General features: G+C 38.1%; 1 protein-coding gene across 1 annotated transcript in view; it reads left to right on the top strand.

Annotated features, from left to right (window-relative positions):
- IL1RAPL1 (interleukin 1 receptor accessory protein like 1) overlaps positions 1-23341 on the top strand; it is a 337923-nt gene extending 314582 nt beyond the window's left edge. The window contains exons 8-10 of the mRNA XM_085319453.1: positions 9887-10030; positions 21231-21401; positions 22622-23341. Coding sequence (XP_085175579.1) covers positions 9887-10030; positions 21231-21401; positions 22622-23340 — 1034 coding nt within the window. The 3' untranslated portion in view covers position 23341. The remainder of the gene's footprint in view (positions 1-9886; positions 10031-21230; positions 21402-22621) is intronic.
- Positions 23342-25926: the final 2585 nt, after the last annotated feature.

Below are 25926 nucleotides of genomic sequence, written 5' to 3'. Positions count from 1 at the left end.
AATACAACACTCATATCCAATAGGTTGTCTTTAATAATTAAATTAGTACATGGAGCACTCAAGATAAAGAATGTTAAGGCTTAAATTACTTTAAAACCAATAATTAATTCACTTTGATTCATTCATATGCTGATGATGAGTCCTTATTTTCCCTTCCATGCCAGCAACAGCACAGCRACTGACACAGCACAGAACTCTCTTCTGTTCTGTGACCATCAGCTTTTTAATCTAGCAACACGGATGCATAAATTTTGCAAGRATCTACTTTCCTTGCTTCTGTTCTCAGAAAAATCAGTATGTCAAATAGGCCACAGAATGTAGCCTCATGATGACATGCTTAAGAGGAAGTGGTCTCAATATTTTATTGTCATTATAAATAGTTGAAAGTAAAAAATAGCAAACGGTTCCCCAAATACATTTTTTCCTCATTAAATAAGGCTGAATCTGAAATTGTGATTTGGAAACAAAATCTGTTGTGCCCTCAAAAAGCAAAAGGTACCTGTTACAAGCCTTCTGCATACTTTGCATGTTGACAACTGTTTCAGTGAAATGATAAATTAACCATGACAGATAAAAATTCTAGCTAGTCTCTCAGGTCTCCTAGGAAAAAAAGCTTTGCACTGCTTGCTTAGTCTCCTGTATATCACCATGACAACATTTCATTTTAGGCTTCCTCGTTTAGATCCACATTTAGTCTTGGCTAGAAATGAGTTAGTTGTTTATTAATTTCTGATTATTTGCTCACTTAGAACAATCAAAACCTAACAATTAGGTATGTTTGCTTCCTGAACATCGAGGCATCTGCAGAGATATTAGTTTTGGTTGGTTTTCTAGTTGCTGATCTTTTTTTCCAGCTGCATAAGCAAATAGAAATGCTGAATCTAGAATGTTCACTGAGTACCTAAAAATGAATTTATAATCCTTCTTAAACTCTACATGTAGTGCATTACCGTTATGATCAAAGAGGACAAGAAAATAGAAAGCTCTMTTACTGAACAAAGAGTATCCCTGGAAAACAAAAGTATTTAGCGCTAAGTGCTACAGTTGGGGGTTCACGTACAAAATGTAAGCCCTTCAAACACCCTTGTAACTGCTGCTTTGCCCCAGTCAATATATTGTCTGTAAATTTAGGTGTTCACTGGATATGCCCACTATCACCTTGTTGGATACACCAACTCTGATAAGGACAAGATGTTCAGAGTCTAAAGCACCAGCAAAGGTCTATGTGCCTCTCCCTTATTTTTCGTGACACGTCAATCCAGCAGGGACAAATTTACTTCACAGAAAATATGAGCAATACGTGATTGTGGTCCCCTACATAAACCAGTGCTAAGCGCCGGGCAGAAGTAGCTTCTGTTTTTCCCTGATTTGGCACGCAACTTGAAACCTGGAGCCTCCCACCTTCTAAGAGAAAGTTCAGGGCAACAGTGGGATGCAACTTCCTCTTACTCCAAGAGCAAGCAAAAGCTGACCTAGTTTCAGCATCCGACATGGGAAGAAGGTCCAGGTCTGTGGCAGCTCCTTTTAGCCCAGATACAAGCAGTCTATATCACTGGGAGTTTAGCCTCTCTTTTCTCCTCGACTTCTTTTACTTTCTGATTGCCAGTGCATAAAAAAACTTATAATACACATTTTTGTGCTGCCTGATAGGTTAACCATTTGTAGACACCTAATTTCTCTCATGCACTGTGTGTAGGCGCTAAAGGCAGTAGAGCATTTTAAGCATGACAGTGCCAATGCTGTTTCTTGACTGCTCCATTCTTACAAATTTTGCCCCAAAATACTCCCAGGACGAGAGGGATCAGAACCCAGGAGGTTTAACTTTCCTTCCCTTCTTCCGGCTGCTGACCAGCAGATCTCTTTCTCTCACGGTTACTACGATCATGTTACTTTCTCTTTTGTGGGAGGGGAAAAAACTGCTTGTTATAGTCTGAAACTGATTTTGTTAGTTAGTGATGATAGCTATCTGCAGCAGTTAGGTAGCTATTTGTTACCAGACAGAGATCATCTGCAGCAGTTACACGTTGAGCTTCAATTAGATAGAAGAACCATCCAGAAATTAATTTTGAGAGTGGTACTGACAATAGCTACGTACAAATTTATTAATGGCAGACAACATATTGCAGATTATATGAGTGGATTGTACACTACAATTTTTTTTCCACAGGCTTTTAATTCAAAAATATAAGCCCATAGTTTATCAACATAATACATAACCAAAAGATAATGTATAAGCAAAAYGTTTCTCTACAGTGTTCTCTCTTGAAAAGTTTGACTTTCACGCTAGATCAAATCCCTTGTGGTCTCATTTAATCATATATTAAGTTGGAATTACAGATTACAGTATAATTATATGGTTATTTTTGTGGAAATTCTTGTCAGTATGTTTTAACAGCTAAAACTCTAAAGCAAAAATAATCTCTAATTTTATCCTGTCATAAGGGGTTTTTTGTCTCATTTATATTATTTTAAAAGCTAACTAGTGTACCTATATTTTTCATGGGACATCCACCAGAGCTAAGACTAARTAATACTCTCTGTGCAGTTTTTTCAAAATATCTCTCACTTCTTCTTCCCATTTTTCTCCTGATGTCTAATTTTCTTTCTGTGCCTCTCTTATATTTTGGTTTTGCTCTCCTCTGCCACACATAGTCTCCAAGAGTGACTATCTGGCTTGTTGAATCCAAACTATGTAGCTGAGAACTGGCTGAAAAGCTTTTTTTCTGCTGGAAAAAAGAAATTTCACTGAAATAAACTGTCTAGGAGAAGAGACTTATTCTAGTTTAATTTTCTGTGAAAATTAATTCTGTGAAAATGTTTGAAAAGAAAAGAATTTAAATCTTCCTGTGGGAAACAAATCTTGAGGAAACCTATGAACTGGTAGGCATATTCTAAACTCTCCATCAGTGAATACATAGACATTTTATTAATATTTCTTTTACAGTTTAATAGAAAATTATGAACAACAAAAAATGCTGAATTTTCTTCAATTCATATGTTTATTAAAGATAACAGAATTGTTGACAAGAACCTTAAATAACAGTTTATCTGGCATGATAAGTAAAAACTGGTTTCATGACTTAAAGAYTTGAATAAGCTAAGTTTTTGATCTCACGAGCATTTTCAGTCAGTGGAATGTGACTTCACACAGTGGTGGTGAGGAGTGACAACTGGGACTTGAAGCAGAAAGGCAACAGCAGTTCTCTTCTAAGCTCTGCAGAGAAACTGCAAGGTGCCACAGTTCTTTTGCCATAACGCTTCACGAAGCTTCCGGATTTCCTGAATGGGAGCTCGCCACGCGAGCTGAGAGAGCAATGACTTTTACACTACACATTCTGTTAACTGTCCCTAATTACTTGAAAAGCTCAATAAAACTCTAGGGCTCAATGGAAGCAGAACTGTTGCAAAACTCTGACCCGCTCGGTTCGTTAAGACATTAAACACGTATATCTTCCAGCTTACSTGTTTATCATTCATGCTGAACCCAAGAAAAAACTTTTCCAAGTTCCTCTCTAGGCTTTATAATCAGAATTGCAAGTGATTTTGTTCGATGAGAATTGATTTTTTTTTTCTCTTTCCCCCTATGACCATCGAAGGAGTCCAGAGGTTCTTAAGTATGCTGGACAGTTCATAAAGTCAGCCACACAGGAAGTTCATGACATAGGGCCCAAAGCGTAAAATCTCTTCTTACCCCAAGCCTAATAAAAAATGACTGTCCTTTTTACGCTCAATCTCATCTAAAATCAGCAAATTAGTGGGTTGATAGAGACTAGTGCCTAACAGAAACTCTTCATAAGGCTGTTCTCTTCATCACTAAGGTTTTTCTCATCCTCAGAAAACTGGAGTAAGACTTCTCTAGTGAAAAAAAATTGTCAGATTACTTAGCATGTGCCTAAATCTAGATTTCCTCTGAGGATGTGCCAAACAAATTGGTTAACAGACTCCTTTTTAAAACAGCTTTTGTACCACTTTTATGATAGTTCTTCTTTTTGCATAATATCTGTGTAAGTTCCTTCTAACCTTGATTGACAAGGAAGAAAATATTTTAAAATAAGATGTCACAAATTGTTCTTATAACCTATGCAGAGCTAAGTTATTCTTTAATGCTATCCTTAGGAGAAAAAAAAAAAAGTAAACAGTGTGTTTTATGGTCTTACATCCTTGGAAATTAGTATTCAACTTTTCCCCCACATTTTAGAACTTCTCAGTGCTTCTTACATTCATTTCTTTCAGCGGATCTAAAAGAAGTAATTGTGTGGGCTGATTTCTGTAGTGCAGTGAGCAGCTAGAAGCTCTCCTAATCAGTAAGGAGTAAGTCATAWAAAATTAATTTATTAGGGGAAGCTAAACAGAGATTAATGCAATTCTGTATCACGATGATGTTTTTCCCTTCAATTTGAAGTGTAAACTGCCTTAAAGATGCAGTGTTCTGTATTTAATGTAGTAAATTTCAGTGGTGTTACAGCATCTACGTTTTCTTCCATCTTGTACTCTCTTGAACTAACATACTGTTGGAGGTAGTCAGTGTAATTATTCTCCTGCTGGGAACAGGTATCCCATACTTCTCAGAAGAAATAAAAATGTCATCGCTAAGGATATACATTTTATTATTATTATTTACTGCCTGTCTTCTAATAATGCTGAGAAATCCAACAGAACCAAGACTCAAACACACTGCCTTCTGAACTGATGAACAAGTTAACGAGATCTTTGTCTTGTATTTGCACTCATATATATACACATACATACTATACATATATATTCCTGAATCTGATTAGTTCTTTCTCACAGGTAAATAAAGAATATATATTGCGTATAGATCTAATGAATAAAGTGAGGTAACTGGCTCTGAATAGTTCTAATAAATAAAAAGAAATTTCTGCAGTGGAAAAAGTATTAAAAACTGTAACTAAATTTAGCCACCTTAAGTCAAATCTGCAGACACCTACAGGCATGTGTGGCCTGCACTGGGAGAAAGTGTATTCTTTGTGCCAAGAGATGATTTCATAAGCAAGCTAATGAACACCCCAAATCTGCAACCTCTAGTGTCGGAAGCATTATTATCCTACAAGATCCATCAGTGATTTTTCACAACAGTATCTGTAGTGCCCTCCATGGGGGAAAAAAAATCGCGAAAGCTAGATAATAGACAGACACACATGAATGCACACACATACACACATCTATCTATAGATATAGATATGCATATGCTGTGTGAAGCTGTGATTCCATATGCCATACTTTGGAAAGATAGATTTTTACAGCCATGTGATAATGAATACTGTATTGAGAAAAAAAAAAAAAAAAAGCTCAAAAACATACTTTACCGTTTTTATTTTCAAATTCTCAGAGTGGATTTTTTTCTTCCTAACCTTTAAATCATGCCTACCATTTACTGGTAATGTCTGATATGGGACTCAGACAAGCTAAGTATTCCTGTGTTAGCCAGTCTCCTCCTCCCTTTTCAGGAAACACATTTCTTTATAAACAAAACTACATGCTGTGATACATCACTCTTGCATTGGTTATCAGTATCTGCTTTTTTCCCTCATTCTCTCAGACATCATCCTAGAAAATATAGCTGGGAGTTTTAGTCAGCCTTGTCTTTAACTGCTCCCCTTCTAAATTACATTCACTACCTTTATGCTTCAATTCGTAATTGAAGTCTGTGTATGTATATCTGGACAAAATGTGAAAGCTATATATAACCAAACTTTGTAGCTTTGTGACCCAAATGTCCAAGACACCTAGAGAATGGAAATGAGTTTAGGCAACAAAGTTGCAAAGATTTATATATGTGCTAGCTGGAAGCTCTGTGAATAGTCCTGTTGACTTCAGAGAGATTACTTATAGGCTGCGAAGTTAAGCAATCTGCGTAAGTGATTGCAAAATTGAAACCTTAGATAGACTATAATTGGATTTTGAAAAAGGCTTAGAAAYTGAATACACAGTTATAAATCACACATCCACCAAGAGCTATAAATCACAAAAAAGAATGAAGTATAATTATTTTTCTTAGCAGCTCAGCTGTATATGGGCTAATGAATAGAATAAGATTAATTTTAAATCATCACAGATCATCAAATGTAAAGTCTCTGAAGCACGTCATATAAATCAAAAGATACGAATCACTGAAGGCATCCTTTTATTTACTTTCTTGTTACAGCTCCTGCTAAGATAACTGAATTGCTTGTGTGACACAGGGAAAGGAATTTTATCAAAAATCAAAGCCAGGTGAAGATCAAAGATGTAGCCCACAAATACACCTAATAATTAAGTTACAATCAGTATAAAATGAATGCATTCATTCCTAGCCATATCATTCAGGATATTCAGAGGGGGCACATACTTTGTTTTAATTAACTATTTCTTTCATTGTGTTGCTTGGCCAAAGCCTCTTGATAAGGGRAAAAAAATGTAGCCATTGGTCAAAACGCTTGTAACGAACTTTCTTTTAAATTGAAGCGATTTATTCAGAAACCACTCTACTCCTGCAGCAGTAATCGATGTGTTTTCCCTTGGAGCAGAGCTGCTCCCAGGCTACCAGGGGACTATTGCTAATTGCCTGTAACTAAATGATCGCCGCGCTTCTGAACGTGGCTCTTTGGCACTCGCTCGCTTGCTGGGTTTAGCAGAATGCCTGTCCCCCGTAAGAGCTAGCCCAGTAATTCCCACCACCGTTTCCCATGTTCAGTCTCAGCTCCTTAAAGAGGGCAAAGTCTGGGATTTGCACAACCTAACACAGAGGCTGAGCCGTTTTTAAAAGGCTGGCACTTTTTGTCTCTCCTCTGATGTGGGATTGTGCCGAAACAGAATCTTTTCAGTGCATTGCTGCTACAGGAAGCTTGGGTTTTTGCAGGAAAAACAGCTCACACTTCAAAGAGAATGTAACGTGTGCTCGAATTGCAATGCAAAAGGCAGAATAAAGAGTTGCCAGTGCAAAGAYAGCCTCGCACTCTAACCTCGCTGTTGCACTTTAGCTTAGTTTGGAGGGTCACGCTGTCGTTGTCATACATGTCGCCAGCACCCTCAGCTTTCACAAAGCACCTTTCAGAAGTAATCGAAAAGCAGAGGCCAGGCTCTTCCTGCAGAGGAGTCGGAAACATGCTCCCAAGTTCACTGTGGGGAAACCGAGGCACAGAAGTAGGAAATGACTTTGGGGACCCGCCAGGCTGATGTGAGAGACAGGACTGGCCTCCCCTCCGTGGCCTCTTGTGGAGCACGGTGCGGACCTTTCTCGGTCCCACGCAGAGCATGGTGCTACGCTGCTTGAAGGACTCCTGAGGCAGCCCAGGGTGAGCCAGTGCCCCCACCGGCACTGTTTAGTATCCTGCAGACATGCAAGCTCAAGGCCGGACAGCAATCAGTTTAGCACGGCACAGGGTGATCAGTCCTGCCTCTCGCAGCGCGGCACAGCACAGATGGGGCTGCACCGGTATCACTTCTTCAGGGGCTGGATTAGGCATTTCCATGGGTGGGTGTAAGGGTGCTCTGTCTGAGGAGCTCAGTGCTGCATATCTCGGTCTCTGTATCATGCAAAATAGCACCCAAGACAGGGACAGAGGGAACATGTGCTGATAAATGGGGTCCAGTGCAGAGGAAAACACAAGCCTGCTGCAGTAGATGGATCACACATGAAGCTTTTTTTGCAAGCAAAGCTGTTTAAGAAAGAACCATCTTATCCTTGAGCTCCCCAAGTGATCATGATGGGCTTGGCAAGAGCACATAAAACGGCAATTTCTAGTACCTTTCAGGGTAACTTAGAGAATTTTGTTGTTTGCTTTGCTTGTCTGATAGGTTTAGGGCAGTGCTATGTATTTCCAGATGCACTGTGTTAAAATAAACACACTCACATAGCCTTGAATTATTCTAATGGGGGAAACGGTAGCTATGAGACTCTTTGCCAGCAAAAGTGCTGCTGCTTATGAGGTGCAATAGTCTGATTTCACGCGCAGTGATAGAAAGCAGATGACTACCTGCAGTTATTTTTTTCCATTTAATCTCATAATCATTAACTTTGGAAGAAACTTTTGTTTTYCAGTTGTAAAGTTTTTTTTTTCCTTGCCTTTAATGCATCATAAGAGCAGGCACATAAATAGAGTATTTTGTGCCTAGCAGCCCAACATATTAAATCCCTTTCTCTAGTCACCATTGAAGAGCTGCATCACCTATAGTAAAAAAATGATAAACAGACTATAGTAAGCCAATGCAGAGTAATTTCCATTTACATTTATATTCAAAAATACTGTATTATTTATCTAAGCAAACTATTTTTTGTTGAGTGTTTTTAATAACATTCTCCTCTCTGGACTAAAAAAGGCTGAAGTAACCTTGCTGGTCTTAAAAATGTCTAACACAAAGGAGTTTCCAGCACAGTTTCAGAAAGAACAGCACAGAATATAAATGCCTTTTTTCTTTTCTTTTATTACGCTTTTAGTGTCTTCTAGAGAGCAATGAATCTTTTTACAGTTGCCTTATAATAAAAAAGTGTGTGGTTCTCAGTGGACATAGTCAAAATAAATGGAATTGTCACTTTTTCCTCTAACCTTTTATTTCTCTAATTGAATTGTATTGTGCTGGAGTGTCATATCTGCATAAGCACAGAAAAAAGGGTGTTTCAGGGCTACATCACTTCACTGAAACAGAAGCTACTCACTGGAGGAGGACATTGTGGAAATAGCGTGGAACCAAGCTCTCTCCAGCACAGAACTTTATGAAGCAGAATGTCTGTCTTGAATTTCCAAAATCTGCTTTCTTAGTATTCTTGGAAACTGACGGATATTAGAAGTGTATGGGTGGTCTTAAGATGTGGCATTTACTGCTCATTTCATACTACAATATTGTTAGTTATACCTTGCTTCCTCCCCCCACCCTTTCTTTTAACATTGCCAGTTCCTAGTTGAGTGTGTCATGGATGAGATGTCACGTAGTTATGAGAGTTTTCCTGAGCATGCAACTGCTAGAACTGGAAGGATGAAAGTCAATGATTACTTATTAACTGATAAGTGAACCCTCTGAGGAGGTTATTGTTGTCAGACAGACGTGGTTACATTTGACTGGTGTCCCTGTCCTCAGGAACGGAGCTACAGGACAATGACCTCCATCCATCACACGAATCTCCAGTGGTAGAGTGCTCAAAGGCAGGGAGTCCATGCTCTGAAGATGAATGTCAGAACTGACAAATTGGCATGATTTGCTGTGTATAAATACAAGCCAACCCTGCTTAGGGAAAGAGGGGAGAATAAAGATGAATTGCAGATCAGTGGGAAACTGTGTCAAAGATATTAACATGTAACTGAGGTGTGAGGCTTTGGGGCTCCTGGGATAATTTATCTCCATGTCCCTCAAGTTTTTTTTTTATTATTATTATTATTTTCATGTTGAAAGAAGAAAAATGGAAATTCTAATCTTATATAGTAGACAGAAACTCATCAAAAAAACAGAGGTGTTTCTTATCTGGGTGTGGAATAGGGGAGGGGCTGTGTCTGCCGTACAGTTTCCAAAAGAGAAACGTTCATCTCTGCTTTCATTGTAAGTGGAATGTCAACATTTATCTATGTAAAACAAACTGTGATATATCTACCAAGAGAGAGAAGGAAGACAKCTATCAAATATCTCTCATACATATGCACATTATCATGCACGTACATGCACACACACACACACAGAGACTCAACAATTGTTATTTTTTTTAAAAAAGCAATTCTGATAGTGTAACAGAGAAAAAAAAAAGACTTCTCTTAATTAGCTATTTCTGCAAGTGTCCTACAAATAAATAACCCAGAATCAAGCATTTTATCCTAATGTTTGATGTAAGTGCTAGGTCTGCAGCTAATCTTTCTCTGGTTTGAATGTGGTTGTTACTGCATTTTGTAATTCTTTGCAGAGCTGATGTATACAGTTGAGCTTGCTGGTGGGCTTGGTGCTATTCTGCTGCTGCTTGTTTGTTTAGTGACTATCTACAAGTGTTACAAGATAGAGATTATGCTCTTCTACAGGAATCATTTTGGAGCTGAAGAACTAGACGGAGGTAAGGCAGCTTCTCAGTATGTTTTCTACTTTATAAGTATGCCTGTTTTTCATTTCTCTCTATCAAGGCCCAGATTTCATTCCAGTTTAAGACGTGTTAACAACGGCAATTTTTGTTTCTCACTTGCATTAGGCACAGCCTTTAATAGACTTTCCTCACGCAATACGCTAGCAGCAGAGCTTGCCTGGCTGATGTACGTGCTGCTCTTGATCTCCAGGAGAAACGCATGTCTCTTAGATTTTTACTCCCAACACTGATTGTAAATTACCAGCACTGATGCATTAAAGATGTTCATTTCTGGTGGGTGCTGAAAGCCAGCTTCACTTCTTCATAAGCAAGTGAATGTCTTCTCTAATTGTGTTCTCCAAATAGGTGGAGGTTGGAGTGAATCTCAACTTAGTGCTTGTTTAACCTGATCGGTTTCAATAAGCTGGATTGAGCAAGGGGGAATGTGCCCAGCACTCTCTTTTCCTGAGTTCATTTATTTAATGATTGAGAGAGTGGCAAACAGCCATTAAAGTTGTAGTGAGATTGAAGGACACCCAGGTGAAACAAAAGCAATGTGACATTTGCCTGAGGTCATGTCAAATGTATACCAGCTTTTTCCTTCTCTTTTTAACCATTGAAGACAGAGGTCTTCTCTGCCTCTAATCCTAGTAATCAAAACTGCCGTTGAGCAGCAAACTGGTTGAGTTGCGAGCTCTGATTAATTAGGTTTGGCTTCTTGGGTCAGAGCTCCTGATGTTTCATGTTATCACTATTTCTTTTGTGACAGGATCTTCTTTTTTCCTGAAATACTGTTGAAAGTTATTTTACAGTTCAAGGTAATAGGCAGAAGCCACTGTGTGACACATTATAATAAATATGTACTGATAAACAAGTGCCAACCAAATCTATCTCTGATAAGAGAGAATAGTGGCAGCAAAATTAGACGTCCTTATGTAAGGGAAAGGTTTCCATACCAAAATCACTAGGGAATGATCCACTTCTGCCTGCAATCTAAAAATGCACAAGGATTCAAAATAGAAAATGCTCGGGACAAAAACGAACCCAAGAACATTGGAACATTTTGTATCCCTCTATTAGACTTACAAAATTGCTGTATGTTAGTATAGCACCTAAGCGAGGTAAAAAATCAGGTTATTCTACTTATTTTACAGAAGAGGAAACCAAAGCCCAGAGGGACTGTGACTCAGGAAGGATTTTGGCAGATGCCATTTTTTTTTCAGGAGCTGCAATCCTTTCTCCTCCACTAAGCAGCCCTCAATCTAAATAGGCTTTTATACTTGCATGTGTGAATTTAGTAACACTCATATGCAGACATAGATGGTTTATTTAATAATTTTTAAATAGATACAATTTAATGTTTTCCTCTGAATTTCAATAATTCTTTCTTTACGGCTCTAATTTATTGTTATATCAAATCATTCCAATTCATTTGCAGACTTACCCTAGCAAATGTTACATACTTGCATCTCTCTCCTCCCAGCCCAAGCATCAGTGACCTTAGGGAAAAAAATACTTTAATCTCCCATTTGAAAACAATAGGAACAAGAGAAAAGTAATCTGCAAGTATGCTGTGCTGAGACATAAAAGGAGGAAGAATTGTTTCCATTCAGTGTATCCTTCTCAGTAAATTGCATTATTGCAGATGGTAAAGCATGGATTCTCCATAGATGATCAATGCAAACATTCATTGTTTGTGTGCTTACTTTCCATACCATACCAAGAAAAATACTACTTGCAGATTGCTAATGGAATACTGTAGCTTCTATTGTGTTCAATATGCTAACGACAAAGATAAAATCTATTTTGCCAATGAGCTTACTGCAGTTAGACTTTTTCTTCTGAGTGTCTCTTTCACATAGATTCTTGCAAAAGCAAGGATACACAGAGCAAATGCCTCGCAGAATTCTAAGCCACAATTTGTGTGGAAATAAATTGCAGAGATAGATTCAAGTCCTTTCCTTTCACTTAGCTGACAGGCACAAAATGCTGAACTTTACATTCTTCTTCTAACCCAACCTCCTGCAGTGCAATACCAGAGCACCCACACGCTATTCATAATTTACATCATGTTTGGTCATACTTCAGAATAGCATGTGGATAAGCAAACATCAAAATACTCACAGGCTTTTTTTTCCACATATTATTATAGTGTACCCAGAGAGGCTTCCAAATACTTTAAAAGTGATGTCCAGCTAAACCTTTTAGTTGAAAATCTCCTTTAAAATGCAATACTTCATTTCTTTCCTGATCAGAGAATAAGCCCTTCAGGATGTTAAATCTCATCCCAACTCCACTCTCCTTTCCAAGCCTTAGAAGCGTTAGTTTTTCTCAGACTAACATACACATTTCCRTGGGCAACATGGGTAAATTGTGAGAAATATTTAAAAACAAAGTATTTGACCCTTAGAGTTAGTGTAACTTAATATATTACTTTTGTTGGGGGTACTGCAGATAAGCAAGTGTTCAGAGCTTCTGCTTCCTCATTTGCCTGCCTTGCAGCCTGAAATTTCTCATCTTCTCTCTCAAACCAGAGACTAACTTCTCCTTCTGATTTTTTTCTCTCCAGCAAACCCTTCTGCTCAGTCACGCTTTTATTGTCTGCTGGGAATGTGCATTGAAACCCATTTTTTTTCTTCATGGTTAATTCTATGCCTTTCCTCCAAAATTAGAATGTCATCAAATCCAGCTCTCATTTTACCACTTTTTTTCCCCCTTTTTCAGTTCATATGTTCTTTCCAGCCGCTCAGGAAATGACTCCACATCTGGGAAATTGCATGACAGGCATTGTGGTCTTCTTTTGCATTGAACAACACAACATGCCAGTGTTTAGCACAGTGAACATCTGACACTTCTCCCTGGGAGCTGGAGCACAGAAGCAAGTGAAATGCTCTGTCCTCTGGCACTTTCCCCTTCTCACCTGCAGATGTGTGCCATGACCTTGTGTCTCGGAGATATAACTCACCCCCCACCAGCTAAGTGGTCAGAAACTCCCAAATCTGTCTAAGTGGAGAACATCAAGATCTGTCCACATGCAAGGTCTAGGTAATATCATGGATCGGTGCGCAAATAATGTCCAATACTGTTTTGAAGACTTTTCAGAAATAGAGGCTTCACCAGGAACTTCTGAGAGCTGATCATTGTTAAATATCAGGCTACTTTTTTTAGGTTTGCAGCTCTAAATTTAAAAGCCATTTTTGAAGAGCCTTGTCCATAAAGTACACTTTAAGTACTAACACATTATTAGAGAAAGCCACTTTTAGAAGCTATGATTTCTTCTGTTCTGTACATTAAGCTCCAACATGAGAGATTTTATACTGCATTCATCCTCTCTGAAGTGTTTTACCAGTTACTACTTATGCAAGGACTTTAGTATTTTTATTTTCCAAGGATCTTCTCTGCTGCCTTCCCCTGTTTTTAAATGGTTTAATGAACAAACTAAATAACATATTTTAACTAATAGAAAAGAATAAAAATGCAAGAAAGCGTTTGCAAGTACCTGGAATCAACACATGCCACGAYTTCTTCCTTCCATTCCAAAGAATGCACTACCTTGCATTCTTTGACCTTAAAAGGCTATTTGTATCAAAAGAGATATTGCCACCATACAGAAATTCAACCACTTCTAGGGGATGTGCAAATATCTGTAAACCGAATTTAAGGTGGGTTAAGGATTAAGGATAAATCCAGAATTCTACAGACCACAGGCTGAAAGCTACAGGACTTGGTCAGATAGCCAGAACAACTGAAAAAAATCATGAATTTAGATGTGTGTTTATATTCCAGATTTCAGTTTCACAGATAAGAGTGTATGATACAGCTATCAGTCTTGCAGACACCATCCCTTGAGTGCATTGGTAACCATTTAAATTGATACAAGCAGTGTCTTTGCCTAAAGGAATTAATATGCAAGGGCTGAACACTACCATAAAAAAGGAGAAAGTTTACACTAAAAGGCTTAAAATTAATAAGAACACAAAGAATAAGAAATTACAGAAGTCTGAACAAACATACTGTGAGTACAGTTTTCTAGTAAAACACATAAATGCCCCTTCTCCCAGCCAGGTTGACTGGAAGTAAATTTTAGGCTTAAGAACAACAAAAATGTTTAGTCAGCTGATAACTCCAGAGAGACAGCTTTGCTTGGGAGTAGATAAGATAACCCTCAGAATGACCCTCAGCTGTTTCCCCAACGCTGGACAGGCTGGTGTCCCTTGCAATCCTGAGTCTAATTCACAGTTTTCCTTACAAAGGAAACCTACGTGTTAGGGGGGAAGAGGGTCTTGGCTTCTTTTTTTGCACATTGCTGGAATATGACAAAGTACTCCCAAAATGCGCTAGTGCTGTGCTCTCTGAATTCAGGAAATCTTCTTCGGACTGTGCTAGCTGTTTCCTTAAGAGACGCATTTCTAACACTTAGTGAGAGAGGAACCAACTCAATGGTCAGATTAAGAGATTGATGAGACAATTTGTGCCTTGAAGACTCTGGTTGCAAAGGGGACTCCTTAGGTGATCATGATTTTCCTCCTTACCATTATCTAGCTGCAGAAGGCTAGCAGGGTTCACAAACAGACCTATGGGATTCCCCAGAAAAAAACTTATTWAGAACACAGCACAAAACCAAGTAAGATATACTTCGTAGTAGTTTCCAGGGTTTCAGTCCAGTAATCTTTTACCCAGCAAGGAGAGGCAACACTGTGAGTTTCACTGTGAGATATAGCTGCTAACTTTCAACTGTAACTTCTACCGATGATTTAGGCACCTGCCAAAGTCCTTGTGTTAATGATTATGCTATGCAGGTACAGCTATACTGAAACTGCTGCTGAAGTTAGTGACTTTGCAATTACAGATTCTCCCCTTGGGACCCATAGAGTAAGTTTGCAATAGCATGCTAATTGGCTATTGGCAAACTGTGACAATAAGAAACGCTACTCTATGAATATCAATTTCAGATTCTATTAAAATCATCTTTGGAAAAGTGCAGCTTTTATCTTTCTCAGTGTTACTAGTTACAAAACACGGATTTTCCTCTTATTTAATTAAAATTATATTGTTGGAGTCCTTCTTCTGTTAACTGTTAACTTTTTGTTTATACAATTTATTTACATGTGAAGTGTTCAGTCAATAAAATCTCAATCTATGCCATCACTGAATATGGATTTTTCTAGACTGTCCTCAAAAGTTACTGATTCAAAGAAAAATTCCCACTCTTTTTCTGTCTCCTAATTCACACTTTATGGCATCTAAAGGATATACATAATTAAAAATAGAAAATGAAGAAAATTATCAAGAACTGCTTTAAAATTCAAAGATTGCTATAGATTAGAAAGTCCAGAAGTACAGAAGAAATAAAATACATTCCATCATACATAAACAAATACTGCTACTCATGAAGACTGATATATCTTCTGTTCCTTATCCAGCAGCTCTGTTAAGTGATTCTAAACTTTGAAGTTTTTTTTTTTCCTTTTTTTTAAATCAAAAGCAGAACAGCACTGAAGATTTCCAGGGTAGGTGAGCTGAATGCACCCTATTGGCATCTGACTGCAAGAATTTTAGGTTGAAAGCTTATTTCCAAGCCATTTTTCTCCTCAGTTTCATTTATATCTACAATGATTTCCTAGACTTTTTGTTAATATTGTCTAAATCAAAGCTGCCTCTACTCCAGTTTCAAAATAATTAACCTAGGCATTAATTATAAGYGCTGTTACTGAGATCAGCAGAACTTAGGCATATACATGAAGTTAAGCATGGATTTTAATTAGGTAGTTAGGTTCTTAGCTCAATTAAGGCCATAATAAGAGCAGTCACTACATGCCACTTTGTTAATTTAAGAAGTTTGCCTGGTGTCAAAAAACTGATTCCTTTATTTTTAGAGCTTACGGGATAGCCTTTGTTATTGCCTCTTTCTACTTCCTTCTTTTTTAAATAGTAGCCACTTTCTTCCAGTCTTCCACTGATAACTACTTGCTCTGAAATGACTACCTGCTAGGTGGTGACCATTCAGTCTTTCCATGTCTACTAGTAATGTTTTTTTCTCAGTTTTGTATTGGACCTGCAAATAATTCAGAGATATTGGGAGAATACCTTCTACCACCATCTTCTAATTTTCCTAATTTTTAACATTCTAAAACTCTTATAAGAACTTCTGACTTTTCATATCTATCAAGACCAACTTCAGAGATTAGTGCTGCATCAAATTTTAATATTAAAAGTAGAATGTCTTCAGTAGTAGTATTTAATTTAAACTTCCATGTTAATGAGAGTGACTGAGAGATATTGTAGATGCACTTTTAATTTAGTCAGGAATACAAAATTAGACTAAGCATAAGCAGAAAAATTACCATTAATAATAGATTATTCAGTTTCATTAATTAACTAATAGTCTATCTTGTGTATATATCAACGACAAATTTTAGTTCTAATTATAGAAAGTCAGGAAAAATATAGCTGGTCCCTGTAGAAGGCCAAGTTTTATCTATCTTTTTGTAGGCACAGGCTTAGCATTTCTGCRTGTAAAACTGTTAAAAAAGCATGCATACAGATGAGTACTTAGATGTCTGATAGCAATTTACTTACCCAGAGATTCCATTTGCATGTGACAAATTAGATGCATATAGAGTCTGGCTTTCATTTTATGCTGATACTGAGCCTTTAAGTGACTGCTGCAGAGCACATTTTTACTCCTCGGAAAAAGAAGCAACATTTGCAACTTCAGCTCCTTAAAGTTTATGCAACTTTTACTGGATTAACACTATAGAAAGCTACAAGGAACGAGATTGTATTTATATTTAGATGATTACCAAAAGGAATGGATAGCAACAGGCATTTTGCCAAAAATCCTGGATTTGCTCATGGAAATGATGTTTCCATACTTTCTTAATGGAGATGAGATTTCAACCCAAATGTCTGTCCTTAAGACTGATCCAAACAACTTTCTCAGACGTGGCTGAGTACAAATAGCTCCATAACTATTACTCAGTATTTCAACTTTTGCCTCCATGTAGCAGTTAAAATAATATGCCAAAGTGTGTCTTCATGGTCTGTCCTGACCAGAGTCTTGAACTGCAATGGGTCTGGGCTAACTGAAACATTTGTGGACTGAACACATACTTTGAGCACAGGTTGTACTTGACCCCATTGCGCTAAACTAATCCAAAGCCCCTGTGTGCTTGTTGTACTACACCAACAGAATTTTTTGCATTGAATCTGGCCGAATTTGGCCAGGTGAGCTCTGCTTCAGATTTTGTTTCAGTCTTTTCCCATAATGGGTGCAACAAAATTTCACAGCAAAGGAGGCTGCTGGGTTAAAGAGCTCTACGCTCAGTGTATCCTGCTCCACAGCCAGCAGTCTGTAGCTAGACCACATAACTGGAGGGGATTACTTGTCCATTCACATGGAATTGGAAGGGAAAAACTTTAGTACTCTCCCATCTGCACCTAATGCTTCGAACTGTTGCTTTTCTATGATATTGTATGTCATACTCAKCTCTGTTCATTACCTTAAGGGACATTTATTAGATTACACAGGCTGGCAAACTACCTACAGACAATGCAAGGTGAATTTTATCTGATTGGTTTCTATAAAAAGGAATCCTGAAATGGTTAAGGGAAGAGCAGTGCTCTCACGTACAAAAGTATATTTAGTTATTTGCTTTTAATCTCTGTGGGAAAAAAAGAAAAAAGATTCAGATGAAATGATCAACATCCTTGTCTTTGGTAATTAGCAGGTGTTTTTCTTTGTAAATGTGGGTGGAAGCAGGTAGTGAGTAAGTATGTTCTAATTTATTGCTAATGCACAGGAATCTGATGAAAACAAATCTTTGAAATGGCATAATGTTTGCCTAAGCCAAYGTGCAAGTAGCAGTCAATCACATTTTCATTCTGAGGATGCACGGATAGCAGACTGAACTGCTTGCTGATGGGAGGAAACAAGGACATTCTCACATAAAAGAGAAGTTCAAGTTGCCAGTAGCTTGCTTTCTTCTCCATTTGGATTTGGCTTTGTTTTCTGACACTAAATATTTAAACAGACTAGTACCCAAATTGATTTTGTACCTACGTATAGGAACAATTAGTCATTACTGTACTACCTAACAGTATAATTAGTAATATCAAGTCCTTCATGACTTGATCAGAGCAGGAATTTTCTAATGAAGTGGTTTTCCTTAGAAAAGGCAGGTGTGTTGAGACCAAATTTTTTCATGGGAAAAAATATCTGTTCCAGTAAATGGCCAAGAAAACACAAAACTATCCTGGACTCCCTGTGTGTCTGTCGGAAGCCCTGGCACTCCAGGATGTGTTGCTCAGTAGATGTTCTACATGGGAAATAGCCTCAGAGCAAAGGGGTTGCAGAGCTCCCTGCCACCATCTGATGTGGCCAAAAGGCTGGCAAGACGTGAGCCCCAGGTCCCGAACTCACTAACTCAGCTACAAGAGCCAGATGTTCGCAGACTTGCATCTCTCTTTCAGGCCATTGGGAAAGCATGTTAAAAATATTRATTAGGTCCTTTAGAATACAGGGATCACTTCAGCTGGTTGCAAGCAGRAATCAGAGGAGCTGTTTATCCACCATACACAGAGAAGTTATCTACCATGTGTATAATACTTCTCTGCAGATGCACATTGCAGTAGTTTTACAAGTTCTCTCAATTTTCACAACYGAAATTCTAAGTTTTTTGACCAATTACAGAAAATAATAAATACCATTGCTCTTTGACTACACTACAGAAAAGATTCTGGTGATTGTATAGCTATCTGCCCACTGTATTTTTTAAAAGGTTTTGCGGATTTGTCAATGAAACCCAAATAATTTTAATTCTTTAAAAGCATGCTAATATGTAGACATCCTAAAAGCAAACCAAATGGAGTTTCTAATCACTCCCTGTGTACCCCATGCATTTCACATTTTGAGAATTTTCTGCTCATTCCAGTATGTTTGCCAATCTGAAAACAAAATTTCCAAAATTACCAGATAAAGTAATTCTGTTTTAAATTGATTTTTTTTTTCTTTTCTTTTCTTTTTTTCTTTTTTTTTTTTTTGGCTGATAAAGTTAAAATATCTGACAGTTGGGTGTATATTAGCTCAGGGAAACCACTATGCTAAAGCATCTAAAAGTTTTCCAAAACAGATTACATATCTAGCTGAATTGGAGTTTGAATAAATTCCTGACTGCCTGCACCCATCTGTGTGGACACACCCTAGATGCTGGCCATTAAAAATTGTACGGGCAAGTAGTGTAGAAAGAAATCTTTCTTGTAGCCYAAGATAATACAGTTGCAGTTGGTGGAATTATTGGACCCCACCTGCCCCAAGTATATGGGAATGGTGTACTTCAAATAGGTGCATTAGTGTGATATTTACATATGCTAGAAAATAGTGGCATGGTGTGAATAATTTTCTTTCTAATTGGAAGTGTGCAAGCCATCTTAATAGACAGTATCTTGAAGCCTTTAAAACAGTTTGAACACTGTATTATTTCTTATAATTTATCCSTTTGAAATATGATGCATTCTCATCTTTAATCAAAGACTTTCAACACTGCTCTCAAGCATGTAATATGATTATGACCATTACTAAGGTGATAACAGAAAATGACATTGCCACATTTTCTCAGCTGTGGTAATTTTCCCGTATATCTCTTGACCTTTTTGCATGTTAATGTTGCTGCTGGGTGAACGCTGGCCTGCTGTAGAATCAGAGTCTTCCCTGTAATCTCCCTGTACCTCTTACTTGATCCATTCAGTGTTATTTCAAGCCATTGACTGAGGCATTTGGTGCTTTTTAGTTGGGAAGGATTGTGATATCACAAATACTCCAGAAAGGAATCTTGGGAAGAGTGTACCACAGAAGACAGTGCTTCTCTTTCTTTACTTTTCTTTTTTTCTTTTTTTTTTTTCATGAATATAACAGTCCAATAGGTAATTGCAGATAAAAAGTGTTTGTGGGAGAGAATGAAGGATATGATCACTTCACAGGATTTGAAACTTTGAAATTTTACCATTTCACTTGTCGTTTGCAAATCTTAATGAGCAAAGTAGGGCATGGTTCCTAGGAAGCAAGAGCGGATCTTTCAAGATTAGCACCTTTTTAATGATTTCATTTATACACTTTGCATCCATTCTGCATTTGGCAGGCTTTTCCAAATAGATACTGCCAGGCTACAAAAAGGAGTAAATGAGGAAAGGACTGGCTCAGTAAATAACCGAATTCAGCACGGAACAAATATAACATTACTTATGACACACAGTAGAGTATTCAATCAGATCTCTTTTACAAGCAATTGATATTCTCAATAGCCTGTGCATAATGTTGTCAAGAGAGTTAGAAGGATGTTAACATTTCATTACTCTTGCCATTGATTTTTCTCTGCTTTCTTCACAACAAAAATCAAAACGTGACCTCTCTTCCACTGAGTTAGTTCCAGAGCACTTGCCACTATTGACCTCCTAATGAAAATTAATGATGGCTCCTTTGATTCAGTCTCTCAAGTAGGCACACCAAATACATTGAAGAAACAGGCACATTTATTTCTCAGATTGAAATGAAATGACACATTATTAAATACCAAAATGTACRTTAATGCAACATTGAATTTGTAAATTTAAGCACACAGAATTCAAGAGATTTAAACTGCATCGTCAAGAGCTSATGCTGCTTTAAATTTGGTGACAATTCCAGACTTAGAAAGCCAATGWGTTTTATAAGTAAAGTTCCACCTAYACTTAAAACATTTCAGTCCTAGGCCCTAAATTTATCTTTGTAGCACAAATTTGGCAAGAATGAAATGCTTTACCATGCAGCAAAGRCAATTGTGCATTAACTTAGTTATTTCCATGCTTTTCTTTTCTTTTTYGAAGATAGAAAGCAATTTGAATTCTTGGTGACATTTTTCTTCGGTGCTCACAAGCTGTCACTACACAGCTGAGTGGATTTCCTTGGTATAGAGCCTTACACAAATATTTGTGCACAAACTTCAGTCTAAGGATATGCATCCCGTCTCCCTCGTATCTGTGTAAATAAGGATTAACTCTAAGAAGTAAAGCAGAAAAGGTGAAAATATAYGGATTCATATCTAGTGATTGGGTGAAAGCTCACTGTTTTATCTAAACAATTTACTATTCCTGGGAATTATTTAGGAAATGTGYGAGAATGGTGAATAGTCTACCTTACTTTCTTCTTATCTTTCTTTAGACAACAAAGATTATGATGCATATCTATCCTATACCAAAGTGGATCCTGACCAATGGAATCAAGAAACTGGAGAAGAAGAAAGATTTGCTCTTGAGATCCTGCCGGATATGCTTGAAAAGCATTATGGATATAAGTTGTTCATACCAGATAGAGATTTGATTCCCACAGGAAGTAAGTCCCGTCCTTATGCCTGTGTGTTTCTTTAGTGGTAAAAGCATATGTGGATTGCTTATATGGATTGAGAGTCCTTTCTATGCCTGCTCCTTCAGACTGTCATCCATGGGTTTCCTCTATTGTCTTAGGGAAGAGTCAGGGCAAGCCACTAAACATACTTAAGGTGTATTTCCCAGATGAGATAATTATGTTTTTAACCATCGTATTACTTTCACTGAAGGTGAGACAGAGCAGAAAGGGCCTATGTAAGTACAGGAAATGAATGAAATCAGTATTTTTTCACACACTGGTTGTAGAGCTTGCACATCTAGCAATCAGTACAGAGGTCCTTGTTTTCTATTCCGGAGTGTGTGCCTGGAGACATAGCAGTGATTCTAAGTCTGAAAAAAAGACGCAAACTGTTACTATATATTTTTTTTTCCAGACATTCAGGCAGGAAGGAAGAAGTTGTGTTTGGACTAAAGCAAGAGTTAAGTAATAATACCTGCAGCAGAGCAAAGCAGTGAATTCTGTTAGTGTCTAGAGTAGATAAATGTGCAGTGGAGGTACTGGATCATTCGCAGAGCTTGGAAATGAGAATTGATTCCAGCTGGTAAAAGTGTATCTTCTTTTCCATGTTTCTTTCATGTAGTCCAACATACCTTTAGTTATTTTTTTGTAAATTGTTGTAGTAGTCTTCGTAACTTCAGTGTAACCATTTAGCCAGCTCCTAAGTTCTATATATTTTACTAAAGATAAGAGAGGATGTTTAGTTTAGGCAAAGCACAACGCTAAACATATTAGTGTGGATATTTTTAAATCTACAGCAGCCTAAAAATTCATTTGGAGAAGGCATACCCTGTTTTTGTGAATGTGTGTGGCAGGGGCGATAAAACGCCAAGATGCCTCTAACCCTACAGCACACATCAGGGTAGTGTTTGAGTTAGGGGTAGTTGCTGCTCCTTTATCTAGCTGGGTGCCTTGGCCTTTTTAAAGGGAAAAAGTTTATGGACATACTTGTTCCAATGAAGATACAGGTATTGGTACCAAACTACAGCTCATGCATTCATGAACTGTAACATCTGAGAGGCTTTGGAWTAAATATTTGCCACTGAGGATTTTGCAGTGTGCACTGAACTCTTCTGGCACCAGGGAATTTGCCTCTTTTGTTTCTCCCCGTCCTGTGGGAGCACGATATTTTCTTGGATTGATTTTTGAGCCGTTGTCTTATTTTGTAGCCTATATTGAAGACGTGGCAAGATGTGTAGACCAAAGCAAGCGACTGATCATCGTCATGACTCCAAATTACGTGGTAAGAAGAGGCTGGAGCATCTTTGAACTGGAAACGAGACTTCGGAACATGTTAGTCACGGGCGAAATTAAAGTGATACTGATCGAATGCAGCGAACTCCGGGGAATCATGAACTACCAGGAGGTCGAGGCCCTGAAACACACCATCAAGCTTCTCACTGTCATTAAATGGCATGGGCCAAAATGCAACAAGTTGAATTCCAAATTCTGGAAACGTTTACAGTACGAAATGCCTTTTAAGAGGATAGAACCAATCACACACGAGCAGGTTTTAGATGTCAGTGAGCAGGGGCCCTTTGGGGAACTGCAGACAGTCTCCGCAATTTCCATGGCTGCTGCCACCTCCACCGCTCTTGCCACTGCCCATCCAGATCTGCGCTCCACCTTTCATAACACATATCATTCGCAGATGCGCCAGAAACACTATTATCGAAGCTATGAATATGATGTACCTCCTACCGGCACCCTGCCTCTTACCTCAATAGGTAACCAGCATACCTACTGCAACATCCCTATGACACTTATAAATGGGCAGCGGCCGCAGACAAAAACTAACAGGGAGCAGAACCCGGATGAGGCTCACACAAACAGTGCGATACTGCCCCTCTTGCCRCGGGAGACCAGTATATCCAGTGTCATCTGGTGACAGAAATGCAAGGGGACGTCAACCCCCTTGAGTAGGAGCGGAGTCTGCAGTCCGGTGCCTGGAACTACATCCTCGACTGCTGCTGTTAAACATGCATTACAATCGATAACATACGAGGAAAAACAGGGTCTTGTACATATGTTTTTTGCAATTTCTTTGTAGCATCAGTCTTCCTGTTTTACCCATGTCTCTTCCCATTCACATTTTCAACTTTGTTTTATATGTCATTGGAATTTGTATATTTACATTTTTTWAAATGAAGAGACTGCTGTATAGATAGGAAACTTTTTTGCTTCGTTAGTATAGTTTTAGACTTTTGTTTCATTTTGTTTTTAACCTCTCTTGGGAATGCTTGGACAAAGCTATGTTGATACCAGAAGCACCATCCATTTTGTTGGCCTGCCTAGCCTGACACACAAAGGCCATGCCTGCTGCAGTTCACCTGTCTGGAAGAATATTTGTTCTTAGAAGGACCCCGTCCCTCACTGAGAGCTCCAGTTTCATTTCTCCTCCCACACGTGCTCCACTCCTTCCCTGCCCTTGCAACGGCCCCCTTCGGGGTAGCACTGCAGTCTGATCGTCTAACATTTAACTYGGTAGATGCTCGTCAAACACCAGAATATGCCCAGTCTGTATCAKTTGCTTCACAGTAGTCACTACAGAGTGTGTAGAAACTAGAGATGGTTTGGTTTTTCCTTTCCTGGGGAAGGGGGGAGGGAGGTTGCTTTCTTTTAAGAGTGAGTCGCCTGTAACCCTTTTATAAATATAAAAGCAAACCCGAATTTTAACTCTTCCTTCGAAAAGCGTTAATGTGGTTGCGGATTTTATTCTGAGGCTTTTGAYGTTTCCTCTTCCCCCCTCCAAATTCCCGCAAATAAGACCATTTGCAATTGTCAGGCAAATATGGCATTAGGCACTGAAATGCAGTGAGTCCTGCTGATATTTACAGTGACGACTTCCAAACCAAAGGGGAATGAAAGGACGCTGTCAGAGATGGCTTGTCACTTTGTATTATAGAAAGTGTTATTTTCTAAAAAACTAAGAGCAAAACATTATTTTGCTGTTGCATTACAGAGTCCCCCTGTATTTTAATGTTTCACAAACTGTATTTGCTTTAAAATGATATATTCAGGATTAAGAAATCTCTTTCATTTGGTTTTAGCTTGTAATGATAAGTAAACCTTTATTAATTTCAACATGATTTCAGTAAGAACTCAGGCAGAAAAAAACACCAACATGAATACCAACAAATATCATTGTTTTTAGAATAAACATTATTTATACAAAATTAATATTTAAATCAGACCTGGAAGTATTAAGAACAGTTTATTCACTTTAATAAATAAATAAATTAGTTTTATTTTTAATGTATGATTCCATCTTTGAGGAGTTGCAAATTACGCGTGTACCACAGCTGCCAGGGAAGGAAAAAAAGCATTGCATTTACCGTTGGATATCTTTCAGACAAATGAAATAGGAATCTTACCCACACTTATCTTTTAAATAATGGAAAAATCCTTTCTGGTTTTAGAAAGAGCAGGGGAAAGTAACTGCATATTTTATAAACGTAAACTGTATTCAGGCCAAATTCTCTGCTAGTCTATGGGATCTGGGGCAGTTCCTGGTTGCAGCGCACTGTCAAATCGTCATGGGTTTCATTTACTCCAGCGGAAATGTGACTGGGAATACTGGAAAAGCAGATCTTGCAGTTTATTTGAGTGATTAATTGGCTTTAGGTGTTTTTATGGTGGCTGACTGGTATTGGCCAATATAATGGATGTGGCGGGTTTGTTCATCCTAATTGTCAACAACAACAACAAAGGTACAGCTTATAACATTTTGGTCTTGTTAATGAGAAGTGATGGGTAGAGAGTGGGCAAACTGCAGTTTGGGGAATGTTTGTGGGCGTAATCCAGAACTGACAGTGTGGGAGGAAATGACTATGATCCTGTTGTGAAAGTCAAGAAATCTCAGTATCTGCATAACAAGTTAATGGAGCTTTGGGATGTGCACTGATTTTTATTTGCTTAGAAATGTTTATTTCTCTGACAATTCGCTCGAGTTCTTTTCCACAATCTGTTCTTTATTACAGTGTCTCCCTCTGGACATGTGCCAAATGTCCACAAAATGGAAATGAAGCTGCCAGACCAGATAAAATTTTAAAACATCTTTGCACATTTGGTTATTTTCATAGTGTAAGAAAGCTATTATTTATTTGTTATTACAGACACCTGTCAGGCACTGATGGCATTTTCCTTCATTCAACTGGATGCCAAATACCCAAGTACCCCAGTTCTTTCCCTTTTCCCTCCCCCTTACATGCCCTAAAGGGTAAAGACTGGGATGTGGAATAAATGTAGACTGTAACAATCTGACCGCAGTCACACTTAAACCATCGGCAGGTGGTTCTTGAGCCACACGAGGAGTACTTTTCTGTTGCTCTATTTTTAGTGTAGATTTAAGCACTTTGAATAGCATGATTCAGGGATTGATGGGTACTATTTGATATTCACATTACTTAAAAAAAGCTTTTCTTATAATGTTTTGTCATAATATTAAACAAAAGAAAAACATAAAAAACACACA

Source organism: Rhea americana, unplaced genomic scaffold, assembly GCF_003343005.1.
Source record: "Rhea americana isolate MKP2758 unplaced genomic scaffold, rheAme1 scaffold_59, whole genome shotgun sequence".
Lineage (NCBI taxonomy): Eukaryota > Metazoa > Chordata > Aves > Rheiformes > Rheidae > Rhea > Rhea americana.
Note: the sequence above shows the minus strand (reverse complement) of the source record. Positions and strands in the feature narration are given on the sequence as shown.